At 35.7% G+C, this 14,622-nt stretch overlaps 1 protein-coding gene across 3 annotated transcripts; it reads left to right on the forward strand.

Moving 5' to 3' along the window:
• The first annotated feature begins 4 nt into the window (after nucleotides 1–4).
• Nucleotides 5–14,556, forward strand: LOC114537439 (methylenetetrahydrofolate reductase-like). Of its 3 annotated transcripts, none has more exons than XM_028558476.1 (11): nucleotides 5–311; nucleotides 3,457–3,666; nucleotides 5,336–5,565; nucleotides 6,118–6,231; nucleotides 6,682–6,875; nucleotides 7,091–7,288; nucleotides 7,954–8,328; nucleotides 8,827–9,009; nucleotides 9,247–9,348; nucleotides 10,097–10,219; nucleotides 13,049–14,556. In XM_028558476.1, the coding sequence occupies exons 2-11, from the start codon at nucleotides 3,467–3,469 to the stop codon at nucleotides 13,298–13,300; spliced, it is 1,971 nt and encodes a 656-aa protein (XP_028414277.1). In that variant the 5' UTR covers nucleotides 5–311; nucleotides 3,457–3,466; the 3' UTR covers nucleotides 13,301–14,556. The 3 variants fall into 3 exon arrangements, with proteins under 3 accessions (XP_028414277.1, XP_028414279.1, XP_028414276.1); XM_028558478.1 differs by lacking the exon at nucleotides 5–311 and adding an exon at nucleotides 1,265–3,384; XM_028558475.1 differs by lacking the exon at nucleotides 5–311 and having other exon boundaries at nucleotides 1,265–3,666.
• Nucleotides 14,557–14,622: the final 66 nt, after the last annotated feature.

A 14,622-nucleotide genomic window follows, 5' to 3' on the forward strand; every position in this document is an offset into this window, starting at 1 on the left:
TTATATAGAAATATCGTGACTTCTTTGGATGATTTTTAATGAAAGAAATCATAGGCTTTTAAGACAAAGATAATTCTGAAGTTAAACTTCAAGCTTATTTAACCAGCAAATCGTGCCAGTAATTTTCCCAGGTCGTAACACTATCACATGGAACACTGATGAAACAATTGCGAACACGTGTACCATGGCAGGCATACTGGCATAGCACTGAACCACGAACTGCTGCAGTCACGTACAGAATTACTCAAGGTTAAAGTGCAAAAGTTGAGGTGGAAAGCTCTGTTTAAATCTAAAAGAATGTTATGTAAGATGTAAGTAGATATCGCGTGTTATATTAAATCTTTCCTGATACTATTATAATATATATTTGTATAACGGAGTATCAAGTTGTCTGACAACAGGTTCAAACCGGTTTGATTATTGAATAGAATTTCGAGGTTTGATTTCGATTGCAATTTTATATATATATTTGGCGAATAAAAAAAATACTCAAAGACAGGGGCCTGTACCTTTCTGGAAGATTATTGTAGAGCACTGCCAAGAGCTCTAATACGGCTATACAGATTTTAATACGGCTAACGCAATTCACATTGATTGTGATGAAACAATAGTTATTTGAATATTTCACATTCGGATACAACCATGTCCATGCGTTACTTTGCATCTGCGTGCTTTTCCGACCCATCTGGCCTGCCTAATCTGGTCTGGAAGCAAACAAAAGGCATATTAACACCGCGTTTTTTTTAATCATTATTGGTAATTTATGTCAGACATCACTGCTGTCATATCCAATCATAATGGCTGATGTAATCTTACATCTACATTCAATATATGCTTGTTTGAAGGTCTAGGTACCCTTCCTCCAACGACATCTTCAATTTTTCATTGATTTTTGTATCATAAGATGAGTATTAATTTATATTCATAAAATGGGGGCTTTACTTTATTTTTTAGGCCAAGGGGTTAGTGAACTAGCATATGATATATGTTTGTATGTGTTGTATTAGTTAATTATCACAGAAATCATATCAGTTTAAAAAATTTCTGGCTTTATTCTAGACTTTAGACTCAATATTAGACGAACATAGCAAATTATTGTTTCATTCTCATCCTGTTTGTGACCAAATAGAATACACTTAATACCGGTACACTTACCATGATATTATACACTTAATGTATGCTTCAAGAGAAATAGCGAGTTTTGTTTTCCCAAGGGTCTCAAGGGAAAACAAAACTCACTATTTCCCGAGGTAGCTTACATTAAGTGTTTTGTTATATAGGAACAAAAACATGCATGTTACACAGCTTAAATTTCATTTAAAAAAGATCCCACTTTACTTTATTTTGACAAGAAGCAGCCATGCAACAATTTTTTTACAGCACTTAAGGACTCTACAAATCCTTAAGTGCTGTAGTCTAAAGGAGAACCATTGAACCCTTATATTTGACTCATTTGTGAACACTGTAACAATATACCATTACATCTGACAATGAGCTTGAGATTTAACACATTGTACTATTAAGCAGGGTATTTGATCAGTGGGGAACTGCACAAAATCCATTAGGATTGTCAGAAGAGATATGGAAGACAAATCCATCCATAAATATATTGCCTTTGGCATTGACTTGTTATTTGAAGCCATGTCAATACTATATACTATTCTGAATTTTATACTATATACTATACTGAATAATACCTGGGTGCTACATTCAGGGTGAAGTATTTTTGTTTAATGGGTTAAATGTTCCTCATAGTCTTAGCATAGCCAGCCAAATGGAGAGTTATAAAGCGAAGACTTACTTTAGAGAGTTATGATTTTGGAGATTTAAATTTTGGCCTGGTCCAAACCACACCTCTTTTCCCAATGACCATGCCTAATTTCAACTCTGCTGATGATTCCTATCTCTAACATAAGTAACTCTCTTTTTAACAGTATAAAAATTTCAGAGAGTCACAGAAAATTTCTAAAATGTTCTAGCATGCATTCACAATTGTGACTATAAAGAGAGTGATGATGTCAGTTTTGGAAAGTCTGTAACGTTTTTGCAATAAAATTGTAGTGTCAAAGTTGACAGGAATAAAATGTATCTATAATTTATCTGCCCCTGAAGGCTGAAGTTACAAAAGTTGGAGGTTTTTGGAAACAACTCTCTTCATAAACATATTTGTGAACACAAAGTTATTGCAAATGGTACTGAACCCTCTCTATGACCTTCATACGGAGTAATTCTCATTGGGAAAAATGGGCGCGCCGTTGTGAACAGAGGACGATGTTTAGGCGTGGTCTAAACTACTTTTCGGTTATAACTCTCCTGTTAGTAACTTCCTCTTTTGCCATACTAGAGTATGTAAAGCAGAGTAATGCCTAATGTGAATTAAGTCCCACACACACGTGTGTATTACTTCAAGTTATCGCATTATGAACACGCGGTTGAGTAAAGATCAAAACTTTGGATAACATCCCACGCAAACACGAATGTGTTAATTTGTTAAAACTTAAATAACACGTGTGTGACTGAGGTGTAAAATTATAGAATTGAGTACTTTATTTAGCCTTGAAATTGCTTATCTATGTATACAAACATAATTTATCATTCTTAACCAAAAATTTTTTTAGCTATAAGTTTTTCAGTTTGAAAGAGAACTTTCCAGTAGTATTTCGTGTTTAGGACATATTTCAGTATGCCCCAAAGCTAATTAGGATTTAAAATTTGACCGTACTGTTTTATATTCCGTAATAATCTGGGATTATAGACTTAAGCCAAGGCTTTATAAGAGCCGGATTTGCCTGAGATAAAAACTAATTCGTCAAATATAACGTATGAGTTCACGATCAGTCTTGGTGAATAGGTCGTCCTAACGCTGGCTTTGTGCAGGTATCAACTTTATGTTGGCTTTCTGCAATAAAAAATCATTAATTGCCTGCATCCCAATGTATAGCACTGATGCACGCTACATGCTATGTCTACATAATTTCATCTTTATTTTTACGCGTTAGCAGTTCACTGAGTAATAAACGGAAATTCCAGTCGAAGAATTGATTAAATGCGACTTCCTAAGAAAACACAGCGTTTTGTTCTAGCACGGATTCTCATTTAGAGCGTTCAATCATAATCCAACAGATGGTAGCTTCGCACCATTGTCTTTTCAGGCAAGTGCATGAGCCAATTGTCTGAATCTGCTGTTCCTTTCGTACTGAGCAGGAATTACTATCACAACAACCATTCATTTAGACTGTCTCACGAAGGTCTAAACCAAGCTCACGTTCCTTATTGGCGGGTGAACAATCCGACGCTTGGCAAAATCTGCTTCGCAATGATAGGAAAAGCCGACATCGAAGAATCAAAAAGCAAACTATGAATTTGCGGCAATGAAACAGCGCGGTATATTATCTTAAAGTCACATCTATAGTATTTATCAGAGGTAGTTATTGATCATTTTGGTTTTCTTTGTAGAGTTTTCTAAATGATGGTACAAGACTCATTCGAGAGTGGTGTCCTGACGAAGAGAAAATGTCCCTCGCCGTCGTCAGGAACATCGACACCACTCTCTCTCATCGAGAAAATCAAACAAAGTATGGGATTAGAGAAGAAATTCTTCTCGCTGGAATTTTTCCCGCCAAGAACGCCAGCCGGGGCGGCAAACTTGATTGGAAAACTAGAAAAGTACGGTTAAACTAATATGACAGTTCAAATGATAGTGCAATAGACCTTTTGCATTATAGACTACTGTTTATCTATGCAAGGAAATGCAATCACGTCAAAACAATTTCCGTATGTCTTAAAAAAGTATAAAAATTTGCAAACTTTGCCACGCTATATTTCCCGCATTTTAAAATATCTCGCAACTAAACTTTGCAATGATATTTTCTGGGAGCCTGGGATCTATACAGTTACTTATTTTTTTTGGAAATCATTTCTCTTTTATTTTATAAACTCCAAGAAAATATTAGACTCGATTGAGTGAAGGATTATCTCTAATAAACAATGTCGAAAAGCAAAATCCCTTTTGCATTGCTTGGCAACGTTTTGAATGGTGATATATGTGAACTTTAAACTATATTGAGATGCAAATCAATTATGATTTTTGGCACTTCACTCGATGCAGGAATATTCTAGAGGTTTAAAGGGTCTTAATTTCGAGTGGTATTATACACACTTCAACTTCAAGCCAGGAAAAATGAGTCAACTATATATAGGTCCTCCGGCAGGAAGTGGCAAGAGCATTGCAGCGGCATCGCAAAAGCGTAGGTTCGATTCCTGCCGGAAGACCTATAGTTGACTCATTTTTCCATCAACTGTTCCTGGCTTGAAGTTGAAGTGTGTATAATACCACTCGAAATTAAGACCCTTTAAACCTCTAGTATATTGAGATACCATAGCTCTAAACTTAAACCTCGGTCTAAACCTGTAACCCTGACGTGTTTAAAAACAAAATGGTGATTGCTTTTGTTTTATAAAACAATGTGCGGAACAAAGCCAAAATACACTCCCAAAGATAGAGTTCACACCGCCTGCCTCTATATTCACCACCTCCCGTGTGGTGTGCATGGTCGTCGCCGGCGACCGAGTTTGTTGCAAGTAGGTAACGAAAATTTTAGGTTGTTAATTGAGAAAACGAACTCTTGTACTCCTGTATAAATTTTCATTATTGCATGGATGCATGCATAAAAAAATTCAGATAAAAAACACATTAATACGAAATGAACGTAACATACATGGTTTCTTAACGATATTGTATGGCAAGTATCACTCTCGGTGAGGTGATACGCCTCGAGATTTGTCTAAAGTAATTTTCAGCAGCCATTAACGACCAGTAATCGAGAGGAACTTCCGGATGAACCAGCGATCCATTGAGGGATGAAAAACATAGAAATTCTAAACGATTTGAAATCAAATAAACTCTAATATGAATTCATCCTTTTTTGTTTGCAGTGCAAATGATTTCTTTATTTCCGTATAATATTATAATATTATATATTCAAGATAGCTTTTCAGTAGATAAATTTAACGCATGTTCTCTATTTTTCTAAATTTATTTTTAATGTATAAACTAGGTAAATTGAATATTTTAGCTTAATTCTTATAATATTATTATTGTATAAGTATATTGTAATGCGCGTTTGATTATTATTATTATAGATATTCGCACAAAATAAGAAAAAAATTGTTATTGTTATATTATTACTGTTCATCCTATTATTCTCATAAAAATGTTAGATTTTACATCACGTCCAGCAAATCTCTAATGATGTAAAGATAAGTGCCGCATGATATTGTGGTATGCCATGCGAGTTTTATTTACCTTTTTTCCGAGACTATTTTCTGTTACTAGGTTTTCGGCAAGCTCTCCATTATTTTGTGACATTACGTGGCATGCCGCTGGTGACCCAGGCGGTGATAAGGAGACAAGCTCAATGCAAATTGCTGGTGCTGCATTGAACTACTGTGGTGTGGAGATTATGTTGCATATTACCTGTGCGAATGAAACGAGGGAAACTATTACGAAGCATTTATACAAAGCGAAATCAATGGGCATAAGAAATATTCTTGCTTTGAGAGGAGGTGCGCTGAGTGGTTGTTTTATCATCCAGTGGAAATCATACACGTTTCAAATTGAATCCAGGAACAGATCATGAAAAAAAAATGTCGACTGTCCCTCCTTCGGTCTGATTCCTGCCAGAGGGTTTTTGACACATTTTTCTCAATTGTTCTGTGCGTGAATTTGAAATGTGTATCATTTCCTCTCGAAAGGAAGACCCTTTAATTTCATCGAGACAGGTTCGCCCGAGTGATTTAAATTGACAGAAACGAAGAATTCTACACACAGTGTGTCTCATAGAAAGAACATCAACATCAAGAGCAGAGAGGCTCAAATCCCCAATGCATTTGACATTGCGAATATTCTGGTCAGTATTCGTACCAGTCGATATTGCAAAACTCTGACAGTTAGCGCGTGTGGATGTGTTTGAGAGAAAATTACCAATATACACAATACTTCAAATTTGATTGTGATGTTTTTATAATATTTCTCAAACAATAGCAAAACCTGTACACAGTCTATAATCATAGCAATCCGTAGTTGCGCTTTTCTGAATTTTTTCTTTTCGAATAAAGATCCCCCTCATGGTGAAGATTTTGAAGTGGTGGATGAGAATTTGGTATACGCTGCTGACCTGGTGAAACACATCAGACAAGAGTTCGGTGATTCATTTACGATTTGTGTCGCAGGTTAGCAATGATTTAGAACCAATTTGATTAACACAGGGGAGGGGGCAGGCTTTCTTTCGTATGAAGTAAGCACGAAGTGGGATATAACAAAACATTTAAAATACACGTCTGCGTAGGGGTCTAGTAGGCCATTCAGGCTATTTATGAGGCTCGTAGACTGGCAAGTTGCTAATGTTACTTCAAACATTTCAACATCAAAGAAAGATATGAAAAAGTAATAGTAGGAATAAATTATTTTGTAAATAACGCCTAGAATTTAGTGCCAGTACGACATACAGTGCTTGTTTTCCGACAAATACACGTCGTATTTCTACAACTGACGAGTTCAGTTCACGTTTGTTTCTTATTTAGATCAGTATTTTACACCTAAGGTACATCCAAGTAGACCCAAGTGGGGTCTCGCTCTGGGCGGCCTCGTTGCAATATCTAAAAAAGTGAAATATTTTCCAGGTTACCCGACAGGCCATCCTGACTGTAATAGTTACGAGGAAGATTTGACACATTTAAAGGAAAAAGTTGACGCCGGTGCGGACTTTATCATTACCCAGCTTTTCTTTGAAGCCAAAACATTTCTTAAGTTTGTTGAAGATTGTCGTGAGATTGGTATTGATGTACCTATCATACCTGGAGTCATGCCTATTCAGGTTTGTTTGACTCACTAAAATTCGTGGATTAAAAACTAATGGATTGATTTACTTACCCACAAGAATCATTGCTTTTATTGTAGACAGTTTTAGATGATTCTTTCCCGGCTCGTTTTTCTCCCATTGAGCTAACTTTTTTTATAAAGTCGCTTATAAAGTCGCTACAAATATGCCGTATCTATATATGTACTTCAATATTCTAACGGATCTTTTAGAGTTACGATTCTCTGCGACATCTAGTTAAACTATCGAAACTCGATATACCAAAGGAAATTCTTGAAGCAATCCAACCAATCAAAGACGATGATTTGGCTATCCGTACATATGGTGTAGACTATACCATTAAAATGGTCAACGAACTTTTCTCTAGTGGGCTTGTACCTGGGATCCACTTCTATACTTTGAACCGCGAGGTATTTCACAATAGCGATTCAGCATCATTATTGTCTTTACGAGTACTTGATATATAGTTCTTTTTAGTACCCAAAATATGAAGCTGAAGTATGTTGGTAATAGTCAGGGATTAGCGTAAACGGTGGTTGAGTTTAAAATAGAAAATAAGTCTATCGTTTTATTCAACAAGCAAACTAAATGTTTTTAACCTTAATACAAAAGATACTGTTAACAACTACATATTCAGTGCATGATATTCAAGTTGACTCATTCAAGTGAGATGTATATAAGAGTGTTATTTAATTTTTGACTTTTCCACCGTTTAAGCTAAACGGGCTTGATACAATGGGCCCCGGGTGTCGAAGGCCTTGGCTGTTGTTGATTTGGAAAACTCTGAGCCCCTTCCAAGAACAAAATTATCTTGTAATAGGGCAAACAAATAACTGAAGATTCTGCAGTGTTTAAACTATTTACAGTGGTAATGATTTTTAGAATTATGTTGGACCAACTGAAATAAAAACGACTATAAATATTTAAAGATATTTCTGATATGAAAAAATGGCTAGTGATAAAAAATATTTTTAAATACAGTTAATTATTGTCAGGAAACGATTTGTAGTTTTAATTTGTCGCAGTCATCCTGCATGGTCGGGGTTCAATTAAACCTAAGATTGTATACTTATAGGTTGCAACGACTGAAATTTTGAAGCAGACCAAATTGTGGTCACTTGAGCCACTGTACGCACGTTCGTTACCTTGGAAACCTTCAGCGAACGTGAAGCGAATCAAGGAAGAAGTTCGTCCAATATTTTGGGCATCGCGAACAAAGAGTTATGTACATCGCACGTCCGAATGGGACGAGTTTCCGAACAGTCGATGGGGAGACTCGGCTGCGGCATCGTTTGGTGATCTCAGTGATTACCATTTGTTTTATTTGCGAAACAGAACGAAGAAGGAGACCTTGTTAAAAATGTGGGGTGAAGAGTTGAGTTCTGTTCAAGATGTTTATGATGTCTTTGTCTGTTATATCAGTGGAGAGAAGAATGTCAACGGATCAAAGGTATCTGTCTGTTATTCCATCCGTCCGTGTCTGTGTCTGTCATTCTATCTGTATGTCTGTTTGTCTGTGCCTGTCATTTTATCTCTTTGTCTGTGTTTGTGTCTGTCATTCTATCTGTACCTGATGTCTGTTTATCTCTGTCTGTCATTCTATCTGTATGCATGTCTGTTTGTATGTAGCTTTCATTCTATCTGTATGCATGTCTGTTTATCTGTGTCTGTCATTCTATCTGTATGTCTGTTTATCTGTGTCTGTCATTCTATCTTTATGTCTATTTATCTGTGTCTGTTTACCTGTGTCTGTCATTCTATCTGTATATCTGTTTGTGTCTGTCATTCTATCAGTATATCTGTTTGTGTCTGTCATTCTGTCTGTATGTCTATCGAACTATTATTCATCAACTCTTCATCACAGAATGATTTGACATAAACGGTTTTGATGGTTTTTGATAATTCAGCCGTTTAAATCCGCATCTCCAATAATTTCGTTGTTCTTTAGGTAACCATGCTTCCCTGGAATGAAGATGATTTGGCACCTGAGACGTCAGAGGTTTCAGATGATCTTGTGGAGGTGAATCGTAGTGGAGTGTTGACTATTAACAGTCAACCACATGCTAATGCTGCCAAGTCAACTGATCCAGTTTTCGGTTGGGGAGGAGCTGGTGGATACGTTTATCAAAAGGTAGCAAAAAGTAAATACAAACGTATCATTTATGTAATTCTATGCGAGTTTTAATAATATAGCTGATCACAATAATGATTAAGCAACATGCCTTTGTACAGTATACAGTGTGTGTACGTTGGGGTTCTCAATATTGCCTTATATGTACAAATAAGCAAAAACATTCCGCCTTCAGAGCTCAACGTTTAAGACTATACAAGGAAACATTGAATGAGCTGCATTTAAATTCTATTTTAGGCGTATTTGGAGTTCTTCACGAGAAAGGAAGTTGTTGACAAGTTATTGGAAGTTTTAGAAATGGACTATCCTGGTGTCAGTTATCATGTTGTTGATCATAAAGTGAGAAATTTATTAATAATTAACACGATAAAAGGTCTCATAATATCTTGATTTTCTCGATGGTCTACACTGTCTGTAACGGCTTTGAATTTAGCCGTTTTATTTACTAAAATATTCAAAAAGACCATATTTTGGGGGGACCATCATGGAGTATCGTCAGGGAAGTGTATCAACTTTCTTGTCCAAAGGAATGTTAATAATGGTGATTGCGAGTCGAGGTATCACTTGAACTAACATTCCTGCTGATTTGAGCTAACATTCCTACTGACTTGGACTAACATTCCTACTGACTTACACTCTTGCACGCAAGTAACACTCTTGCTGAATTGCGCCAATATTCCTGTTGATTTGAACTAACAACATTCCTGCTCACTTACGCTAACATTCCTACTGACTTGAACTAAAATTCCTGCTTAATTGCGCTAACATTCTTGCTGACTTCAACTAAAATTCCTGTTGAATTGGGCTATTGTAACATTCCTGCTGACTTGAACTACCATTCCTGCTGAATTGCGCTATAACATTTCTCGTGAGTATAGGTCACGATGAAGTTGCAATTCTATAAGTTTTTTTGTCATCTTTGCAAGAAATATGTTTTGATTTATTCATTTATCTTCTTTTGCGATTTATATAAATTTTTACATCCGGTGTTTGTTGGTTGGTTTTATTATTTTTCTTCAGTATCGCCTCTGGAATATAACTATATAACTCTGCTCACTCTCTTTTTGGTCCATTTTAATGTTTGTAGGGGGAGATTGACATAATCAGTGAAGAGTTGGCTTCCCCTGTTGCTGTCACTTGGGGAGTATTTCCTGGCAAAGAGATTATTCAACCCACTGTTGTTGATCCTGTTAGTTTCCAGATCTGGAAGGTAATATGAGTTAAAGAGATTATTGCTTTTATCGTCATTCGTCAGGTATTTTTGAGGTTGGTTTTGAAAGCTCGCTCGCTCACAGTGTTTCAGCTGAAATGCTGACATCTTGTTTCCCTCGAGTAGAAATATCTTCCTGGATTGGTTATAAGGTGATTGATTGCATGCATGCGATCCCTTCCCTGTAGTGTCCAGCGGGTGTAGTATTGGTTTGATTTATACTTCATGAGGTAAAATATAAATTCCGAATTTAAATCCATTATATACAAAACCAAAAGAACAACTAGTTCTAGAAGCAACTAGTCCGAGAGCTGTCAAGCAAAGCGGGAAGTTTATTTTTTAATGTCCTTAATATAATGTAATATTAAAAAAGAAGCGCAAGTAAAATATTGTTATATATTACATTATTACTGTATATTATCTTATATATTTGGGTCTTATTATAAGAGTTGTAATCGCTAAAGTGTTGCTTATATTCGCATGACACATAGCATTGCAATCATCATGCACCACATCACTTCACTTGAAATGAAAATCTTTCACTACATTTTCGCCTTCCTTTTTCGCTAAATTGATAAAATATTACATAAGTCATGCCGAAAAATGTTTTCCGTACCCAAATCTAATAACATTTTCTCCAATAATCGTAACATAATAGTCGCTAAAAGAAGGGTGTTCTATACTCTTGTAAAGTATTTCTGAAACTTAAAGGACTGCATGTTATGAATTTCAAAAATCTGTCGATGCATATGTCCATTAAAGCTGTCTTTTTTACACTTTATATATAACATGCGGTAACGTCACTCGTGTCATTGATACAGCAAGTCTTAGACTGCTTCAGGCTAATTAATCTATATAATTATATGCTCTTTATCAGCCATAAATTTTAATCTACTAATCATATATTATATTTCATCGTTATGTCGCGTATAGATACGCGGTTTTTTGTAGAAGCAGATGATCTCATTAGAGCATGTGCAATTTAAAATATACTTTAGATCTGCTAGACGTGTCACTGATATAGTCCTATGAAGAATAAAAACCAGTATAAAAATACTTTAAAAGCTGCCATCGTATTATTCGTAACTCCTGAGCTTTGTGGTTTAGAATCAGTGTTATCGAAATATCATGTACTATAATGCAAAATTTTTCACAAACTTCCCATGCAAACGAAAATACTTCGTGTAACGCACAGCGAAATATCTCATGAAGAATATCCATATTTACAAGACAACATTTCGTCGTAACAAGCTGCACTGCAGCATTTATTTTTAGGAATAAATAACGTTGAATGTTGTAAAGTTGTGATGGTTCCCAACTTCAATGTCGAATGACGTCGGAGTGTCTTAATTGAAAAAAGGATGTCTTGTTGGATGTCGTCTGTTGCAGAGCATAAATACTATGTTGATTTCACAATGTTGGTGAAATTTGAACACAATTTGTAAATGCTGTTAGCCAATTACCTGATTTACCAGCATAATCACAATGATTTTGGTTACATGTCGATCTTAATATGTAAATAAATAAAATATAAGATGATATATGAGGTAATATATTCAAGCCTGCAAGCTAGGTATATAGCGTTTTATTCGGTTTGTAGATTGTAAAACACTGGCAGAACTTGTATGTGCCTGAACTCATCAACGGTTTGAAAACTAAAAAAAGCAGGTGAAAAGGACAAAAGACATGTTTTAAGATTCTGGAATCTTTAAAGTAACTTTTTAAAACAAGCTACAAAAATGAATTAAATTCCATTGTTTTATAAAATGTCAGTTAGAATAAAAACATTGTCCGTATAAAAAATAATGAAAATAAAGTTTAAACGTTTGTTGGGATTGTCTGCAGCAATCTGCATGTAATTTGCTATTTATTTATAGCTAATTTTATAGTTTGTAATATGATATAGCTAAACCTATCCTTTGGCAACAGCCAAATCAGGGATCGATAAATTGGACGAAGCTTGCACGCTTTTATATAGGTTTAAAATAATTTTCACTCTATTGAATATGTTTTACCCAAATCAATATGCCGAATTCAGTGTTCTGTCCGTATTTCATGTAAGGAAGCCCTTCTTTTCCGATCAACTTCTAATTTATTCACGTAAAAACTAAAACACAAACTCTGAAACTCACAATTCTACATCTCAAACTACTTTCAAAGCGTTCTCCTCACATGTATGTTACCTATCTTATTAACATTATACGTTTTCAAAATGATGCTTAAATATCATTCAAATCAAACTTCTTCCGAATGACAAAAGTCGATTTTATTCAATTAATCTTGCTCCCTGGTCTATTGAAAAAAACACGTTTAATGTTGTATCTTTGCTATAGACCTAGATCGATTTCACTTCTTTCGATAAAAAGCCTCAAAAAACCGAAAATCAATATTTCATATTTCACTTCCTGATTTTTCACATAATCACGGCTCGAGTATACCACAGAATTGGTCCATTCCGTCCAAAGTATGCTTATTAGGTCAACATCACTTAGAGCCAGCCGTTTGAGTAACAGTATTGCTGGGAAAATATGATTAATAAAAAATCTTCCCAAGCTGACTATAGTATGATGTTATTTTGGTTGCATTGTTTTATGTTGTGGAGAAAATATATCTTGAGAAAATGCAATTTGTTGCTGTTGTCTTGTATCGTGTATTTTGATGACACGGGGAACATGCATGTATATAGTCAACAGAAGCTGTGTCTATAAACTACATACTAGCGTAGGTCTGGCTTACACGAGTTTGGATCTTCTTAGTGTAAATTTGTACCTAACGTCTTTGCAAACGACATTTTACTTCACGTTATAATTTTATTTTTTCTACTTTCAGGATGAAGCATTTGCTCTGTGGAAACACCAATGGGCAAGGTTATATCCCGAGGAATCAAAATCACGTGAGATTATCGACACTATTCACGATAGCTACATGTTGGTCAATTTGGTTGATAATGATTATGTCGCTGGGAATTGTTTGTTTGAAGCAATAAAGAAAGCACTCAAGCTGGCAGAAATGAAAAAAGAAACAAATCTTTCCGTCGAATCTCATTTAAAGACAGTTACGTCGGGGCATAGTAGAGTATAACTTGTTATAATTGCCTATAGATATATATATTCAGGGGCGTAGGAACCATGGGGTACGTGCCCCCCCCCCCTCAAATTTTTCAGGGGACGAAAAGTGCCCTTTTCGTGATGAAAAATGTCTTTTTGGAGATGTTGATGTAGCTTTAAATGCTATTTTAAAATCTAAAGTACCCTCTTTGTTCCCTACGTATGCCCGCCCACTTACAGGTGCCCAAATCTTTCTGTAGAGCATAAATATACACTAGTCGTGTACTTGCTGTTTTGGTAATCAAACCGTCCTAATACATATTTTTAGCTACCCTTTTTATTAACAAAAAGTGCCCCTGGAAGCTAGAGCCCCCCCCCCCAATCTCTGGATGCTTCCTACGTCCATGTATATATCACGCTAAAGCCTGGCGCACACTGATGAACTTGGCACGCACACGTGTCACTGTCACCTTCACAAATTCCTAAACTTTGAGATATCCTCGCAGATTAAGGAACATGCATGTATCAGTGACAATTGTCACGAATGACATCTGCTCGTGCTAAGTTCACCAGTGTGCGCCAGGCACATTGAAGTGGAAGTCTAGTCCAAACAAACGGCTCGTTTACATTTTGAACTTCATATTGTCTTTAAAATACGACGTGCTGCAGTTTGAATATCTAACACAATTTAGGTTCGATACGCTTCTATGGCCCGGGTTAAACATCGCAGTTAAGTCGCGTCCAATGCAATTCGAACAGTGGAGCTGAATGAGGTTTATCATCTCATTATCATCTCATCTCATTATCTATATTTTTTGAATCGACGCGTCCAAAATGCATATATACATATTAAGTGTAGAATTTATGTTCAGAAAAATTCAAAACATGTCGTCACATTGTTATAAGTAGAACGAACTTGACTCCCACTTTAATCAAACCAAAACCGTTGTTGATAAAATTAATACGCATAACGTTCGCGTTTCTGTACCGACGGATGCGTTTCTGTACCATTTGTTTGCAAAAATTTGCTTGTAGCTTTTTATTTGAACCGTTGTGGAAGGGTAGTGAACTGCACTATATTCATTGAAACCCACTATGCATGCAAAGTTTGATTGTATGCATGCATGGTAACCATGCAAACTGCATGATCATGTTTTTAGCCATATTATGTAAAACGGCTCATGCATAAGTTATATCATTGTACGTATTCACAAATGTTGGCATTTATTTTATACCTAGTGCCCAAAATATGGTTTGGTACAATTATTGAAAACATTGTTTTAAGTTGTACGAGTTTTAATAAATCTGAGAATTGTAGCATACGGCTTACATTTTTGCATGCGATTTCAGTAGATT

The sequence above is a fragment of the Dendronephthya gigantea genome, unplaced genomic scaffold (assembly GCF_004324835.1).
Source record: "Dendronephthya gigantea isolate DGI-Jeju-01 unplaced genomic scaffold, DenGig_1.0 000157F, whole genome shotgun sequence".
Taxonomy (NCBI): Eukaryota; Metazoa; Cnidaria; class Anthozoa; order Malacalcyonacea; family Nephtheidae; genus Dendronephthya; species Dendronephthya gigantea.

Coding starts and splice junctions, on each gene's coding strand:
- LOC114537439 (XM_028558476.1), top strand. CDS start 3,467: ATGATGGTACAAGACTCATTCGAGAGTGGTGTCCTGACGAAGAGAAAA. Junction 7,289..7,953: donor TCTATACTTTGAACCGCGAG/GTATTTCACAAT, acceptor GTATACTTATAG/GTTGCAACGACTGAAATTTT. Junction 8,329..8,826: donor AGAATGTCAACGGATCAAAG/GTATCTGTCTGT, acceptor GTTGTTCTTTAG/GTAACCATGCTTCCCTGGAA.